General features: G+C 39.4%; 1 protein-coding gene across 1 annotated transcript; it reads right to left on the reverse strand.

Moving 5' to 3' along the window:
- Positions 1 to 9,578: 9,578 nt before the first annotated feature.
- Positions 9,579 to 13,138, reverse strand: LOC126002723 (cyclin-dependent kinase 4 inhibitor B-like). The gene is made up of 2 exons (XM_049769397.1): positions 12,986 to 13,138; positions 9,579 to 9,839 (listed from the first exon to the last, which is right to left on the reverse strand). Exons 1-2 carry the CDS (start codon positions 13,136 to 13,138, stop codon positions 9,579 to 9,581), a joined length of 414 nt encoding a protein of 137 aa, XP_049625354.1.
- Between the last annotated feature and the right edge of the window lie 460 nt (positions 13,139 to 13,598).

The raw sequence follows: 13,598 nt of genomic DNA on the forward strand, positions 1-13,598 counted from the left end.
ATGGAAAGAATGAGGAACTATTGGCTATAACTATTTCTAACATACTTCAGAGAAAAACACTTATTACCTGTCCTGGCTTTCACTTTTTTTTTTGTTTTTGTTTTTTTGGGTCACACCCAGCAGTGCTCAGGGGTTACTCCTGGCTCTATGCTCAGAAATTGCTCCTGGCAGGCTTGGGTGACCATATGGGATGCCGGGATTTGAACCACTGTCCTTCTGCATGCAAGGCAAATGCCTTACCTCCATGCTATCTCTCCAGCCCCTCACTTTTTACCCATTTTCAGGATCAATTATCTGGCACAAAAGAAAGTTAATTTTCCTGGGAGGGAGAACCATTTTCCAGTGGAGAATAGGAGACAGAGAAATTTATGAAAGATTGAAAAGGGGGAGGTAGATTTTTTTTTTAAATGAAATAGAGGTAAGCTTCATATCATGTGCTGGTCTTTCCACAAAGAGTGTTAAGTGCAGTTAGAGAATTAACTACACCAACAACTATCATGACAATGGTAGTGAGTGAGAGAAATAGAATGCCTGTCTCAAATACAGATAGGGGTTGGGGGAAAAGAGAGGGGGGCATTGGTGGCAGCGGGAAGGTTGCACTGGTGAAGGGGGGTGTACTTTTTATGACTGAAACCCAACTACAAACATGTCTGTAACCGTGGTGCTTAAATAAAGATATTATTAAATACAAAAGAGATAAAAAAATAAAATGAAATTGAGATCTCAAGGTCACAAAAGGATTTGAAGAAAGATGTATATATGTTTATATCTCCATATAGAGGCAGGGGAGGGGTGTCCAGTGAGAGAACATATATAATGAAAATTATGCATTTTGGGCGGAGACCAAATATGAAAGGGAAATGAGGCATGAATGGTTTAATTACTGTAATTAGTCGCATGGTTTGAACTTGGCTCTGTTGTAAAATACTTTTCTATGCCAGCATTAACTCTATATATCTGCTAGAGGGCTAATGCCTGAAGGTTCTGAGTGGGAAGAGGGTTAGTAGTTAGACAGGGATCCTCTGTAAATCTGTACTGTAAGTAAAAATTGTAATATAGCAATGCCATTTTGATATATCTTATTGCTCTTTCTCCCTAGCAAAAATCTTTTGTTGATGTTTAAAACTTCAAATTAGTAAATAAAGCTTAGTTTTGACATCTGTGACTTACAGTTCTGTATTAATATGAAGTATAAACCTGTTGCATTATATTACCAGCAGTACTGGCTTCAAAGAAAGCTTTCCCTTATTATATAAAAGGGGGATAAAATATGACAAAGTATTGTTTTTATAAAGTAAGGTATTACTTCCTTAGTAAGGAATGACTTTAAAATATATGGGGAGTTGATGAAGCAAAAGAGGATCCATCCCATTTGTTGGAGTTGAGTTAAAAGACAAAAAATATCAATGATTTAGATATAAGATATTAAAATCTTTAAGAAAAATGTTAAAGACTCAAAGAATATCAAAACAGTCTTGAATGAGTTTATCATTATTTTAGACATGAAAATATTTCAGATTTCATCAGAATATAGACAATAATCAGATTGTTTTGGTTTGGTGTCATTAATTCTGACTCACTATTTGTACCATCTTTCACTTTTGTGGCTGTTCATAGGCATTGCCTGATCTTCCCTAACTCCCCAGGCCCAATGGCTGACACATATTTAGTTGGTAGAGACTCTTTCCTCACCCTCTGGTTCCTGCTATAATCTAGGTGGTATTTAAGGAATTAAAGTTTTAAGAAATCTGGGACTGGTGAGGTGGCGCTAGAGGTAAGGTGTCTGCCTTGCAAGCACTAGCCAAGGAAGGACTAGGCTAGTGTCCCATATGGTCCCCATATGGTCCCCCTAAACCAGGGGCAATTTCTGAGCGCTTAGCCAGGAGTAACCCCTGAGCATCAAATGGGTGTGGCCCAAAACAAAACAAAACAAAAAAACAGTTTTAAGAAATCCAAGTAGATTATAACCAGAAGGCATAAACTTTTAGAAATGGGTTTGCAAGGAGCCCGGAGAGATAGTACAGCAGCGTTTGCCTTGCAAGCATCCGACCCAAGACCAAAGGTGGTTGGTTCGAATCCCGGTGTCCTATATGGTCCCCCGTGCCTGCCAGGAGCTATTTCTGAGCAGACAGCCAGGAGAAACCCCTGAGCACTGCCGGGTATGGCCTCCCCCCCCGCCCCCCCCAAAAAAAAAGAAATGGGTTTGCAAAACTCATGACAGAGCTTTCCTCTCCTCTTCCTTCCCTCGACCTCGTCCTCCTTTTCTTCCTCCTCCTCCTCTTCTTCCACCTCCTCCTCCTCCTCCTCCTCTCTCCTCCTCTTCCTCTTCCTCTTTGTCCCCTCCTTTTTTTCATCCTCTTTCTTTCCTCCTCCTTCTCTTCCTCCACCTCCACCTCCTCCTCTTTCTTCTTCTCTTCCTCCTCCTTCCTCCTCCTCCTCTTCCTCTTTGTCCCCTCCTTTTTTCATCCTCTTTCTTTCCTCTTCCTCCTCTTCCCCCTCTTTCTACTCCTCCACTTCCTCCTCCAGATTTTAGCATTCTTTTACCCTTTATAATTTATGCTCCCTCTCAGATAAGCCAAAGAAAATACTTTTTCATCATTAACCTCAGTGATGTAAGCATTTCTTGTTATGTTTGCTTAAAGTTCACTTTTTAAAGAGAACTTTCATTAGTTTAAAAATACCTACTTTCAAAAAAAATAAAATACCTACTCTCAGCACTATTTTATTTATCTATTGAGCCTATGTGCATAGCTCCGTTTTAATAACTTTGAATGACAAGAGAATACAAAAAATAGAGATGAGGGTGGGAGAGAAACTGGAGACATTGCTGTAGAGAAATGTACATTGGTGGAGGGTGTGTACATTGTATGACTGAATCTCAATCAAGAACAACTTTGTAAAAAAAAAAAAAAAAAAAAAAAGCATTGGGCCCGGAGAGATAGTTTGCCTTGCAAGCAGCCGATCCAGGACCAAATTACCAAAGGTGGTTGGTTCAAATCCCGGTGTCCCATATGGTCCCCCATGCCAGCCAGGAGCTATTTCTGAGCAGACAGCCAGGAGTAACCCCTGAGCAACGCCAGGTGTGACCCAAAAACCAAAAACCAAAAAAAAAAAAAAAAAAAAAAAGCATTAGCAATAAAAAAGCAATAGGAAAAAATAAGAAATGAGGAAGATTTTAAAAATCATATGATTTATTTTGCAAAGCACCTTTCTATTCTAGTTCCCATAAACTGTAGTTTGAAAATTAACAGTTGAAGATTGTGCTTGTAAGGGCAACCTCACTCCATCCAAGGCTCTAGAATGTGAAAATGTGTTTTTTCCTTCATAATTCGGTGTATCTTTCTTTGGCTCATATCATACTAGAATTGCTAAGAAAATATAAATCCTCACTATAGTCATCATGCAACAAATCTATAAAGAGATAGCATTTTAGTGATGACAGGGAATTTAGACATAATCTAGTACAATTCCCAGCTTTTTTTTTGTTTTGTTTTGTTTTTGGGCCACACCCGTTTGACGCTCAGGGATTACTCCTGGCTATGCGCTCAGAAATCGCCCCTGGCTTGGGGGGGACCATATGGGACACTGGGGGATCGAACCGCGGTCCGTCCTACGCTAGCACTTGCAAGGCAGATACCTTACCTTTAGCGCCACCTTCCCGGCCCCCAATTCCCAGCTTTTATACATAAGGAAAACTGAGATAAAACATGATTTAGTGTCAAAAAGATGGCTCAAACACTGTGTATGTTTTGCATGCAGGACACTATCAACCTGGCACATGGAATATATATTGTCAATATCACTGGGGACAAGTATCCTCCTTGCACTGCCATGTCCATCCCGTCTGAAAAAAAGTATGTAGATCAAATATTGAATTCAGTGAAAGGCAAATAAAGAAACTCAGGTTGTTTTTTTTTTTTTTTTTTTAATCTTCCAGTTAAATCCAAACTCTTCTTCCCCTCAGTCCTTTTTACTTCTCTGGAGTTGTAAGTAGATCAGGGGGAGATATTTAAAGTATTATGATTTATCTGTTATTGTTTTCAAATAATTTTTAAATAAATATTTTATTTTCCTGTGTGTTTTATACTTATACCTATCCCCTATTTCAGTTTGTAGTTTAATAATAGGATATTGTAAAAATAATAGTAGCAGACTAAAATTGCTCCTAGTATTTTAACCAAATTTATATTAAAATAACCATAGTTTCTTTTCGTAATAAAAGATCAATTAGCATGTCAGAATTTGGCTATTGGTAATGACATAAAAATGAAAGTAAATTTCTTTGCTGGCACTTGCTTCAGATAGCATTCTATAAAAATGCCATTTCGGTTGATTTTTCTGATTTGTAACTGATCACTTAATTCTATTTGTTCTTCTTTTGATAGAATGACAGACAATATTTTGAACATTGGAAAAGAAGTATTTGCTGAAGTTTAGTTATTTGGCTTCATAAGATGATTAATTTGTTCTGAACCCCATTTTACATTTGCAAATAAATATCATAAAAGCATACCTATATATACTTTATCCTAAAGCTGTTTGGGATTTTATGAATGCCAAAACTCTTTTTGAATATTTTCCCATTATTTATGAAATTACTAATTTTAATCTTAATAGCAAAAAATTTTAAACTATTTTTCCATAACATATCATCTTTAAAGAGGAAATATAAAATATACAAAATATAAAAATGGATACTGAATCCTAAATTTATTGTATTTGTAGATCTTTTTTTGGTATAAAGTCAAATAGGATTTATATAAACCTTGGTAATATTTTTGTTTCAGGCATAGAAATTATCCTGCTGGCCCGGAGAGATAGCACAGCGGCATTTGCCTTGCAAGCAGCCGATCCAGGACCAAAGGTGGTTGGTTCGAATCCCGGTGTCCCATATGGTCCCCCATGCCTGCCAGGAGCTATTTCTGAGCAGACAGCCAGGAGTAACCCCTGAGCAATACTGGGTGTGGCCCAAAAACAAAACAAAACAACAACAACAAAAAAGAAATTATCCTGAGGACCGAAGAGATAGCACAGCGGTGTTTGCCTACGTAAGGTCATTGGTTCAAATCCCGGCAAAAAAAAAAAAGAAATTATCCTGTACAATTCCACAGTGGATCTAGAAGTGGGGCTTATTTGTACAGTAGCTATATTTGTTTGCATGTATCCTTCAAAGTAAATATCTCTTAGATTTTAAAGTACATACATTTTTAATTAATATTTTTATTTAAACACCTTGATTACAAACATTGTGGTTGGGATTCAGTCATGTAAAAAACACCCCCTTTCACCAGTGCAACATTCCCATCACCAATGTTTCAAATCTTCCTCCTTCCCACCCCACCCTCACCTGTACTCTAGACAGGCTTTCTACTTCCCTCATTCATTCACATTGTTATGGTAGTTCTCAATGTAGTTATTTCTCTAACTGCACTCATCACTCTTCATGGTGAGCTTCATGTAGTGAGCTGGAACTTCCAGCCCTCCTCTCTTTTGTCTCTGAAAATTATTGCAAGGATTTCTTTTATTATTCTTAAAACCCATAGATGAGTGAGACTATTCTATGTCTATCTCTCTCCCTCTGACTTATTTCACTCAGAATAATAGATTCCATATACATCCATGTATAGGACAATTTCAATGACTTCATCTCTCCTGATGGCTGTATAATATTCCACTGTGTATATGTTTCTTTAGCCATTCGTATGTTGAAGGGCATCTTGGTTGTTTCCAGAGTCTGGCTATTGTAAATAGTAGATGCATACATTTTTATGTTACTGATTAAACACACCAGCCAAACCAAGCTTCCTATGTGGCTTTCAAAATGGAGTTTACTTTTAGATGCATTAATAAATTTCAGTAAAACCAGTGGTAACTGATGTTCCCATACTAATTTGGTTTTGCTTTTTATATTTTCAAAGATGACAAAAAAAATCAAAATCTAGTGATACAAAATAAAATGTGTGATTCATAACTACAGTTTCATTTTACACAGAGTTTTAATTTACAAACTAAATTCAGTAAAACTGGATCAATTGGATGTCAAAAAATTAAATTTCTTCCCCACTTATGGTTATAATCATTTTATTTTATACATATATATAGAAATATAGAAAAAAAGAAAAATCACAAATAAGTTATAAACTTCACTGTAAAAAAAGGTCCTAAACTTCCCTTCCTTTCCTCTCCCTGCTCCACTTTGATTCTCTTGTTCTTTTGCTATTCTATAATATTATTTTATAACTCCAGTCTCTATCTTCTTTGAAGACATTCATTTCTAGCTTAATTTTATTTAAAAGAGGATATATTTACCCAGAGTTTCATAAGAAACGTCACAGCCACATTTTTTTGTTTTACTTCCTTTTTATAGCTGTTTGACAGCAAATTTCAGTATCTCTAATTTAGCAATAAAATCACGTTTCATATATATTTTAATGTACTGTTTTGATTTTTCAATAGTAAAATTGAAATATTGAAACTTTACATTATGCTGACTCAGTTATAAAATAATAAATTTGAAATATTGAAACTTAAGCAAAATACAAAATAAGGGATTTAATAAATCAAACAGAATATTTTAAATAATTAACTTTTATGTGGAATTTTTTTGTAGAGTCAGGTGAAGATAAATTTTAAGAATACTATTCTTGGGCCCGGAGAGATAGCACAGCGGCGTTTGCCTTGCAAGCAGCCGATCCAGGACCAAAGGTGGTTGGTTCGAATCCCGGTGTCCCATATGGTCCCCCGTGCCTGCCAGGAGCTATTTCTGATCAGACAGCCAGGAGTAACCCCTGAGCAAAGCCGGGTGTGGCCCAAAATCCAAAAAAAAAAAAAAAGAATACTATTCTTTTATTTGTATTTTTTGGGGGCCACACCCAGTGGCGCTCAGGGGTTACTCCTGGCTCTGTGCTCAGAAATTGCTCCTGGAAGGCTCGTGGACCATATGGGATGCCGGGAATCGAACTACCATCAGTCTTGGGTCAGTGGCGTGCAAGGCAAATGCTCTACCTCTGTGCCATCTCTCCAGCCCCAAGAATACTATTCTTAAAGAATAGAGCAGATAGTAATTATTGGGTACTTGTATAAATAGTACTATTATTGAACATGGGGATTACATTGGTTTCCAAAATGGGGAAGAAAAAACTTTTGAGGACTTATTTTCATAGTGTTGAATTTAAAACAATTAAAGGTTTGCTTGGATTTGCTAGATATTATACAAAGAAAAGGGGTCTGAAATTTACAAGAGATAAACTGTGTTTCTACTTTTTTTTTTTTTTTTTGGGTCACACCCGGCAGTGCTCAGGGGTTATTCCTGGCTCCAGGCTCAGAAATTGCTCCTGGCAGGCACAGGGGACCATATGGGACGCCGGGATTCGAACCGATGACCTCCTGCATGAAAGGCAAACGCCTTACCTCCATGCTATCTCTCCGGCCCCCTGTGTTTCTACTTTAAAAAGAAATCAATTGGGGTGGGAGAGATAGCATGGAGGTTTGGAGTAGTAATATATCAATTATAGGGGAAGCATTAATGGAGAGGACTGGAAGATAGGTCAAAGTTTATCATCTTAGAACTACATTGTCTCCTCAGCTCTACAGAGACTTCCAGCAAGTGCAACACCCTGAAGAGTTTTTGAGCATGGCTGGCTGTAACTCCTTCCCTAAATAAAAGAATTGATGGAGGGCCCGGAGAGATAGCACAGCGGCATTTGCCTTGCAAGCAGCCGATCCAGGACCAAAGGTGGTTGGTTCGAATCCCGGTGTCCCATATGGTCCCCCGTGCCTGCCAGGAGCTATTTCTGAGCAGACAGCCAGGAGAAACCCCTGAGCACTGCCAGGTGTGGCCCCCCCCCCCAAAAAAAAAGAATTGATGGAAAAATAAAAATTAGTCTCAATGAACCCCTTAGAACTTTTTCAAATTTTGTGTGTATATACACATATGTGTGCTCACAGGTACACAATATGTTCATACACACATGTATATGCTTTTAGAATATAAAGGTCTTTTGGATTTGGGGACACACTAGTAGTGGTAGGGACTTAATCTCTGTGCCCAGGGAACACTCTTGGTGCTTAGTAGACCTATGAAGTACTGAGCTTAGCAGGTTTTGAAGCTCTATATCTGCTACAGTATCTCTCCAGACCCTCCAGCACATAAATCTTTCTGTGGTATCTGTAAATAAACAATTTATAAAATTGTTGGTATCTTTAACATTTTCTAGTAGTTAGTGATATATTCATGAAAAGACAATTATATCATGTAAATTATCAAGTAAATTATATCATGGAGTCCAAACCTTTTATTTTCTTTATTAAAACACTAAATCATTAATTTTAATTCCTTAAGAAGAATTCCAAAGCACCTTTAGTTAGTTTGTTCAGTAGATATTTAGACATTCTATAAATCACCATCATTCTTTATATATAGTTTATATATTTTTATATAGTTTATTTTCCCATCAATCCTCCAAAATAATTGTGACTTTTATTAAAGACATTTAGACTTAATATTTTGAGCCCTTCTCCTAAATCCTAGTAAAAGAAATAGGATATTTAACAAAGAAATAAATAGGTTAAGGATGAAAATCTAGATCTAGGTATTAAGATAAAGATTTGAAACAATGACAAGCTCATAAGAGCTGGAGTTAGCTGGTCTCATCTATTTATGAAGGGCCACAGTTACTTTGTTAAAGCTATCCCATTAAAATGAGACTGTTGCAGAAGAACAACTCAGAAATACAAAATATCAGGAAAGTTAAGGTTTACTGTTACAGTTGCTTTGGCTACAGTCCTCCTTTCTGTGCTTCTGGAACAATACAAGAATCTCTCAGAACTGAAGAACAAAGAACTAGAGGCAAAAGCCAAGCTGGTCCCCATCTCTCTTTCAGGCCTCAGAGCTGTTCTGCATCCTGGGGAATTTTTGAATATTCAGGCAAATTCAAGGTGGCTTCCAGTCCTAAGTGGGATCCCAGGGGCTGGGAGCTAATGTTCAAGGCTTGCAGGGAACTTCTAAGAAGCACAAGTTTTCTCTGCATCTCTTAGCGTATAAAGTGTCACTTTCCCCGTCCTCTGATCCTCAGTCTTCTGCTTTTCACATGCCAAACAGCAGGGCTTGTGGGGGTGGGGGGTTTAAGGGTTCCTTCAGGTGCTCTTGTGTGCCCCCTTGTTCTAGCCCAAATAACTAATGTCTCCCATTCTGTCTGCAGACTCATCTTGGTGAAAATTTAAAGGCTCAGTTTGTTTTTTGCCTTCTTAACTTGCCACTTTTGATCAGAAAAATAATCACCTCTTGGAAAGGTCTCAGATCTCGCTGACAACCTACTCCCTGGCAGTTCATTTCCTCTCCATTCAGGCTTCTCCTAGGTGAGTGTGGAGGGCACAATCCAGGACACAAAGAAAGGGAACAATGGTTAACAGATCTGTAACTCCTTTAGGCCTTGCTGGGACACAGCAGTCTTGAAAGGCTTTTGGCTTTGGGTTTGTCCTGGTCACCTGTTCCGCCTGCAGCCATCACTTAGTTAAATTCTGGGCGGGGTATTGGGGAGAAGAGAAAAGTCTTTGTGAGCGACTGACAGCACAGACTCTCAGTCTCCTTTAGAGGCGAGCAGGTACCGGGTGATGTGGCGATGACCTTGCTCCTCAGCCAGGTCCACAGGCAGGCGACCCCACATGTCGCGCACGTCCAGCTGTGCTCCCGCTCGGTGCAGCGCTACTAGTGTCTCCAGGAAGCCTTCCCGGGCTGCATCGTGCACGGGTCGGATGAGGGTGGCTGGGTCTGCACAGTTGGGTTCAGCACCATGGAGCAGCAGTAGTTCTGCTACATGGGTGCTGCCCATCATCATGACCTGCAGGAGACAACAGAGGGATCAGGGCAAGAGTGGGGACAATAAGATGCCTCACTTGGGTATTAAGGGTAGAACCATTGGAAAGAAAGTTATTAATGAATTGCCTACCCATTGTAGGCACCTTTTCAAAGCTCCAAGAGTCTAATTGCTTTTCTGTTTTGGATTCTAAGACTCCATTACTGTCTAAGACTCCCTTACTGTCTCTACTCGTTTTTCAGACACCTATTAAATGATTTCCAAACTTGCAAGTGGAAAGAAAATGCTAACAATATAGTTCTCAGAATCACTATGTGAAAGAGTTGGGGTGGTAGGAAAATATTGATTTCCATGATACATGTAATCTATGGGCAGAGTAAAGTTTACTGTTTTACAGTGGAGATCTTGCTTGTTTAATATCCTGCCTCCAAACACACACACACACACACACACACACACACACACACACACACACACCCCAGCTCTTTTTGGATCTATTTCTAAAAAACAAGTGGGCAATCTGTTATTGTCGTTTTAAAAGAGAAGTTAGAGTAATGGTGTAGCTGTGGAAAAAAGAACAATTTAGTTTAAAATACAGCTTCTTTTAGTTTCATTAGTAAAGTGCTGTGGAAGGTCTTTTGCTTTTCTCTGTCATATATGTGTCATGTGTCATATGAGAGAACAGTTTGATCATTTGAGCACAGTGAGATAGCGGGAAAAAGTAAATACATATTTTCATCTTATGTTGAAAACATTGGTTTGTTTTTAAAACTTGTTCACTTTTTAAATAATATTTTAGGTTATTTTTAATTAAAAGAATAAAGCATCTGATAGCATAAAATATAAAACAATGCAACATGTAATAAAGCAAAGTAATATAAAGAAACAATGTAATATAAACTTAACATGTACAGAACTCTGAGTGATGTTCAATAATGCTATATAAAACACTTAGATATTAGTAGATAAGTTGGAGTAATTTATACATAGAAAACTACATCTGGAGAGGTAATTCTGTTGCAATAATTTGTGTTTGTGTATGTACTATGTAAACATCTTTCTTATTTTAACAAAAATCTTTTGACCATTAAATATTTAAATCATTATTTGTTCTTATGAAATTTTTGTGTTTAGGGATTAGATCCCAGACACATATGGTCCCCTGTTCCCTACCCTCAGCTATACCCCCATCATCACTAATGCAACCCTCAGCACAGAGCAGGGACTAATAAATACCCCCAGTATTGTTCCTCCAACCTATAAGTAAGGCACACTATAACAGTAAGACGAATATTATTTTGTTGCATGAATGTTAACACGTCAGCTTTCTCTTTTTACAAAAGTACTTGATTTTTACTACTGCTGTAAAGGATATTTTATATCAGCAAATATGGATTTACATGTAAAATGAAGTGAAGCTATAAATGAAAATTCTTTTTACAAGGAATATAATTTCATATCAAACTACTTTACAGTATTTGTTGCTACTTAAAATGGTTCCTTGTTTTTATAACACTCTTCTTCCTGTTTTATTTTTATTATTTTGGACCATATCCAGCAGTACTCAGGGCTTACACCTGGCTCACTCACTCCTGACAGAGCTCCAAGAATTATATAGCTTGCAGGGATGGAACCTGGGTTGGCCCTATGCTATTTTTCCAGCCCAAAAGTTTAAAATTTAAAGCAAATTAAGTCTTCATTCCTTCTGAGTTCTTAGAAAAGTGTTATAAAGGGCTGGAGAGATGGTACAATGAATAGAGCCTTTCATATTGTGAACCTGAGTTGCATCCCTGGAACCCCCTATGATCCCTGCCAGAAGTGATCTCTGAGTGCAGAGCCAGGTGTGAACACTGCCAGGTGTGAACCAATAAATAAAAACCCCAAACAAAACAAAATTTTACACTTTAAAAATTTCTTAATAATTACTTGGTTCTGGAAAAGGATGGTAGTGAATATTAAACATGCTAGAATAGTCAAGAATAAAGCACACATTAGATATTAAAGAAATTAAAATATATCTATACTAAATAAATTGGGATTAAAGTTGAACATATTGGATAATTGAATTTTAACAATGAGAGGGATTATTATTGTTGTTGTTGGTTTGAGCCACACTCGATGCCCCATGCGGTGGTCAGATCTTGCTCTTGGCTTTGCATTCAAGGGCTCCCCAACCATCTGAAGTATAAGATTGGGTGCATGAAAGGCAAGTGCCCTAACTGCAGTATTTTCACTCCAGTCCCTGAAAAGTCTAGTTATTTATTATCTGTAGCCCTTTGTGCCATGCTGAGAGGTGCTGGGAGAAGCTTCTCCTGGTTCCGTGCTAAGCATGAGATGTAAGGCTAACTGCCAGGATTTCTGCGTGCTTGGAGTGGAGACGGAACTGGTTGGTTGCATGAAAAGCAAGCGCCTTAATTCCTATACTCACTGGCCCGCTTTTGACATGTAAAAAAGACCAAATGCTTTGTGTCGTTGTATTTTTGTGACACAGATTTGACAATAAAAACCAACAGATGCATATATTTTCTCAACTAACACCCAAAACGCTGCTAACAGGAAGCAGAGAAATTTAGGACTGCAATTCAGAAATTGTCTTTCTCTTTTGTATTTCAATTCGTCGACCTGAGGAGTGACTACAAAATTTTCGTAGCGCAAGCTTTTAAACGTTTAAGGTTAAAAAAAAAAGTGTTACAAATTTATGGAATTCCTACATCAAATCTTGGTTGTATAAAAGTGAAATCTATGAAGCATTAGAGATCAAACGATGTCTGTTGTTGAAAACAGGAAAACAGAAGAAAATACACACACACACACACACACACACACACACACACACACACAGTTCTGCCCAAATCACTTCTCTTTTCTCTTCCAATGGAATCTTGCATTGATCATAAAATGAGAAAGGAAAAATGACCTCCACCACTAAAAGAAAGCGAGGCTGAAGCAGTGGCTCCTTAATTCATTTCTTTAGGATATATATGTATACATTATATATATGTGTATATATATATTTTAGGATTATTATTCTACCCCTGGGATCCGCACCTCTAACAAGGGCGGATCCAAGTACTTGGGTGGCGATCCTAGTCTCAAACGCGTCCGAGGCCTCGCCCCGCGTTCCTGCGCCCCCTGCCGGCCAGACCCCACCCAGGGGCCCCTCGCTCTACCTGGATCGGGCGCCTCCCGAAGCGGTTCACCCCGTTGGGATCCGCACCGGCTTCCAGGAGCTGTTTCACCGTCTCCACTTGCCCCCGCGCCGCGGCGGTAGCCAGGCCCGCCTCGCCGCCCCCGCAGACCGTGCCTTTGTCCTCGTTGCGCATTTCGCAGCTCCCCGCAGACGCGCAGTGGGTCGTGAGCTTTAAAATAAAAAAAAACACTGACACTCCTGGCTGGCTGGTTTCGCCCACCTCGCCCTGCAGCGCTCTCTCCTCCCCGGGGAGAACGCAGCTGGGGTCCTGGGCTCTTTCACTCTTCTGCTGCTGATGTTGGGGCCCGTGTCTACACCAGGTTCTTCGGGACCCGCAGCATCCAGGGGTCCTGGCAATCGCGAGCCCGAGGACGTTCTCGGCGGGCGCCCAGGAAAAGGTGCCTTGCTAGATGTCAAAGCGGCTGCAGCGAAAGCGAGCGGGCCGGTCTCCAGGACCTGAATGCGGAGCCTCGGTCGAGGCCGAGTGGGGAGCCCGCGGAGACTGAAGGAGTTTGCAGCTGGGCGGCGGGGTGAGGCGCTCCCAACCCCTTTAGGCTCCGCCCCTGTCCTGCAGGCCAGCGCGGGCACGTCCC

This window comes from Suncus etruscus, chromosome 1 (assembly GCF_024139225.1).
Source record: "Suncus etruscus isolate mSunEtr1 chromosome 1, mSunEtr1.pri.cur, whole genome shotgun sequence".
NCBI lineage: Eukaryota > Metazoa > Chordata > Mammalia > Eulipotyphla > Soricidae > Suncus > Suncus etruscus.